Here is a 4,205-nt window from a genome sequence, read left to right on the forward strand (position 1 = left end):
TTTGAAGTGGGGCGGAAGGAGTATATTATACATTGATAAACTATAATTAAAATCTGAAAGTAATCCACTAATCTAACATTAATTAGGATGCGGACATCGACCCAAAGGTTTTTGCCTTCTCGAATTGGTGTGTATCACAGATTTTTGGATTTGATTCAATGTTGAAGGATATATTTGGTAATAGTTTGATGCAATGCTTGATATAAAAAAATTTCAAAATGTTATAATTTCGATTCCACAAAATTCAGGAAACTTTATAACAATAGCTGAAGTTTACATTACTCACAAAAATTGAAGTAGAAATCAATATCATACGATTGATCTGTTGGTGTTCAAAGTATTGCTAAATCCATAGAGATCAAATCATTAACAAGTAAAATCTATACATATTTTAGTTTTTGTTTCTTCTCGATTCCAAGTTTGTTGCCTCTTTGAGTGATTCTTGAGCATCATTTTCCATTCCAAGTGCAAATAGTGAAGCCGTTTGCAGGTATAACGCAGTCGGCCAGTCCGGTGACACCACCAACGCCTGCATCGCGTCTCCGAGAGCTTCGTTCGGCATCTCGTTCATCAGGTACGACAAACACCGACGAGCAAAGGCCGTTGGTGATACCATCGTCCCTCCATCTATAAACTGCACAAACACAAATCTTGATTCAGTTGTTGATAATACTACAGGCTATAAAGCACCACATTCTTTGATAAATTACAGAATTTTGAACTTGTTCGATCGACTAATCCTTCCAATACTCAATTAATACTCAATTATAAGTATTGCCAATCTAATCTATCTTTCGTAGGAAACGGCTTACTTGTGTGTAGCAATCGATGGCAGTTGGGAAATCCTTAGCTCGAAAAGCAGCATCTCCATGCTTCTTGGAATTCAGAGTCTCCTGCATCTGATTTGTCCACAATTGGAAAGATAGCTGTGTGGAAACGATGAAGCAACGATTATTGAGGCTTTGAAGAACACAATGCAGATAGATGACATGAAACATGAAGCAATAAACTCAGACTACTACAACAGATACATGATCTAGGAGATTATGAACCTCGTTGGCAATTCCTTCGTCGTCTTTGTACCCAATTTTATCCAAGATTTCATGTATGGCAGTGAGATCCATTCTCAAGCATGCTTCACCCATGGGGCTCAACTGTAGTTGTTGATTACTGTTTGTATTTCCTTGTGGAACTCCAAGTAGCACATACGAAGGAACCTGCTTAAAATTAATACGAAAAATTGTTCTTTTCAGCTCGTAGACTCGGATGTATATCCATTATCTCTATTTTCTACTTATGCTTTAAAATTGACCAAATGTAATGAAATTCAGAAAATTAATACCTCATCTTCTTTCTGAAGAGATGCAAGAGAAGTGACGAGAGACTTGGCGTTTGGCCTCTCTCGTGCTTCGTATTGCAAACAACGTGTAGCTAACCTAACCAACTCAGTTCCATCATCATTGGAGAAATGGCCCTCCAAACAAGAATCCATCAGCATCAGAAAGTTCTTACCCCGGATAAGATCAAGCGCCTAAACACCGACATCAGACGAGAATCAGATTTAGATCAACAACGTAAAACTGTGAAGGTTCAACATGCTTCACGACCAAAAAGGCTTAGACTGAAAGTTCAGCAACCACATTAGGCACAAAGTTGAAAAGAATCTTGTTCATAATTAATTGAACAAACTCCAAAGTTTAAAAATTTTGATTTTTGAATGAAAGCTATCATAATCTTCTGCTTATTATGCATTGAAAGATTGAAATACAAGCAAAGGGTGAGGAGATTATGAAGATTGAGCAGGTTTTATTCTTCAACAAACATTGTATTTTCTTAATTCAAATCGAGCATGAAAACTTACATGGCTCGGAGGTATATGCTTCCCACTTAGAAGATCTAGCAGCATGGTCCCAAAGCTGTAAACCACACTTTCTGGAGTCACTCTTCCTGCACACGAACATACCAAAGTCAAAATCCAAAGAAAATGAGAGACGGTGCGTGGGGGTATAAAGGTATCAAGAAACATTAACATAACAAAGATTACTAGTTCATCAAGCATATTACCAGTTCTCAAGTACTCAGGAGGAGTGAAGGCTAAGTTCGTGCTGTAACTTTTGCCATCTCTACTATTCTTCATCAGTCCGAAGCAAGACAACCTTGGATTGCCATCCTGTGCACAGGCAATGCGATCTAAGACCACATAGTTTGCAAAGCTGTAAAGGGAAAATTCTGCAAACTCTAGCGACGATGTTTTCTCACCTGATCAAACAAGACTCTGTAAGCATTGAGATCATGATACAATGCTCTTCCCTTATTGCTGCAGTACTCCAAAGCTTGGGCCAAATATAAGGTCACTCTTAACCTCATTGCCCATTTCATAGGTTGGTCTTCCCCTGTTCCAATTCACCAAAAGGAACAAATTTGTGCAAAGTTGTGTTAAATTTTAAAATCAAATCTGCATTACGAATTATCTAAGATCTTTACCCATTTCTGTCGTGCTTAGCCACGTTTCAAATCAACAATTATATGAACCTACTCGAGTTATCTATGCTTCTTGAACATGATTTTTAAATGACTAAATGAAGGAAACTTACAATGAAATAAATGCTTAGCCAATGTCTCATTAGGCATAAACTCTGCTACCAGCAATCTCTCTTCCCCTTCGATGCAACATCCGACCAGATTCGCCAACCGCTCACTTCTAAGGCTCCCCACTGCCTTTGCCTCATCCTTCAACACACACACACAAGATCAAACAAAATCGCAGAGCTTGAAGGAAAATGAACAAACCTTCACCTATTCTTTTTTCTCTTTTTGAAACCACCCATTCCTTTTCTTTTGTTTTCTTTTTTGTAGTATTGAGAGACTGATCCTAATCCTTAACGCACACACACACACACACACATTTACACACAAGATCAAACAAAATAAAAGAGATTAGGCAAACTGAAAATAAACAAATTTTCACCTATTTTCCTTACTTGAGAAACTGATCCTAATCCTTACATACATAAGATCAAACAAAATCAGAGAATATTAGGTAAATTGGAAAATGAGCAAACCTTCACTTATTTCTATACTTGTGAAACTGATCCTGATCCTGAACCCTCTCTCTCCCTCTCTCACACACACATACAAACACTCACACACACACACACCTTCTTGCAGGAGCTATATGAAGCCAGAAATATCAAATCTGATCAAACACTAACACAGAACACAACTCCACTTGAGCAACAAAGCAAGCCAAAATGCAGCAGAGAGAAATCAAGAACTGGAAGTAACAACTACTAACCAAGAATTGACGAGAGTCAGGCCAAGCAGACCTATTGAAGCGCTTAACAGCAACCCACCGCTCATTTTCAAGTAAACCTTTGTAAACAACGTTAGGAGCCTTCTCTCCATGCTCTGAAACAATGTTTTCTGAAGAAAACCCATTCGTCGCAGCCTTCAGCTCGTCCCATTTGAACTCCCTGAAGCTCGGCAGCGAATCTTTCTCCCCATTCTCTGCAAAACCCACAAAAATCAAACCAAAAAGAAACCATTTTTACAAAACCCCACAAAACCAAAACAAGCAAAGATCATCATCAAACCCGGATCAGATGATTGAAGCGTGGTGGGCTTGAGCTGGGAATGCCACCAACACAGAGAGAACTTGGAGCAGCGTCCACCCATTTAAAGATTTTTGTGGAAAAATATGAGTACTAATATCTGCAAAAGACCAGATTTTGGGGGGCTTACGGATCCAAGAAACGTGATTGCAACGCGGGTTTCGGCATTCACATTTGAGAAGCATGCATTATAAGCATGGTGGGAGTGTGAATTAGAGACAAGCTATGATTTTTTGGGGTCGATTTTGGTGAACAGTTGTATTGTGTGTGGGTTCACGAAAAGGTGTTTCTTTTTAAATATTTTGGCACCCCTGGTTTTAGCTTTTCCTGCTTTATGCTGTCTTTCAACTTCCTTATTATTCCTCTTTTCTGCCTTGTTCTCTGCATTAGTCGGCGGATTTTTTTTAATTTACTTTTGGGTTAATTAGGATTAACACATTGATTATCTGAATTTTGATGAAACAGTGTTGCAGATCAACCATTTCTTGTGTTTTGAATTTCATCTTTGGAACTTGAAAAGCTGAGTGATTTTTTTTTTTTAATCTGTTTTGAATTCGTTTCTCGTATTATTCGAATGTGTTAATGAGTTCTTTT

General features: G+C 38.2%; 1 protein-coding gene across 2 annotated transcripts; it reads right to left on the reverse strand.

The window, feature by feature from the left end:
- Positions 1-233: 233 nt before the first annotated feature.
- LOC131016610 (serine/threonine-protein kinase BSK5-like) lies at positions 234-3,955 on the reverse strand. 2 transcript variants are annotated; one of them, XM_057945316.1, is made up of 10 exons: positions 3,594-3,955; positions 3,296-3,507; positions 2,595-2,730; positions 2,260-2,393; positions 2,065-2,170; positions 1,862-1,947; positions 1,343-1,531; positions 1,053-1,220; positions 813-926; positions 234-634 (listed from the first exon to the last, which is right to left on the reverse strand). In XM_057945316.1, exons 1-10 carry the CDS (start codon positions 3,673-3,675, stop codon positions 392-394), a joined length of 1,470 nt encoding a protein of 489 aa, XP_057801299.1. In that variant the 5' UTR covers positions 3,676-3,955; the 3' UTR covers positions 234-391. The 2 variants fall into 2 exon arrangements, with proteins under 2 accessions (XP_057801299.1, XP_057801300.1); XM_057945317.1 differs by having other exon boundaries at positions 1,053-1,217; positions 3,594-3,945.
- Between the last annotated feature and the right edge of the window lie 250 nt (positions 3,956-4,205).

Source organism: Salvia miltiorrhiza, chromosome 3, assembly GCF_028751815.1.
Source record: "Salvia miltiorrhiza cultivar Shanhuang (shh) chromosome 3, IMPLAD_Smil_shh, whole genome shotgun sequence".
Lineage (NCBI taxonomy): Eukaryota > Viridiplantae > Streptophyta > Magnoliopsida > Lamiales > Lamiaceae > Salvia > Salvia miltiorrhiza.

Excerpts from the sequence above, each read along its gene's own strand:
- LOC131016610 (XM_057945316.1), bottom strand. The coding sequence starts at position 3,675 with ATGGGTGGACGCTGCTCCAAGTTCTCTCTGTGTTGGTGGCATTCCCAG. Across the intron at positions 1,948-2,064 it reads TCCTGAGTACTTGAGAACTG|GAAGAGTGACTCCAGAAAGT; the intron begins GTAATATGCTTG and ends GTTCGTGTGCAG. Across the intron at positions 1,221-1,342 it reads CTCTTCAGAAAGAAGATGAG|CAGGTTCCTTCGTATGTGCT; the intron begins GTATTAATTTTC and ends ATTAATTTTAAG.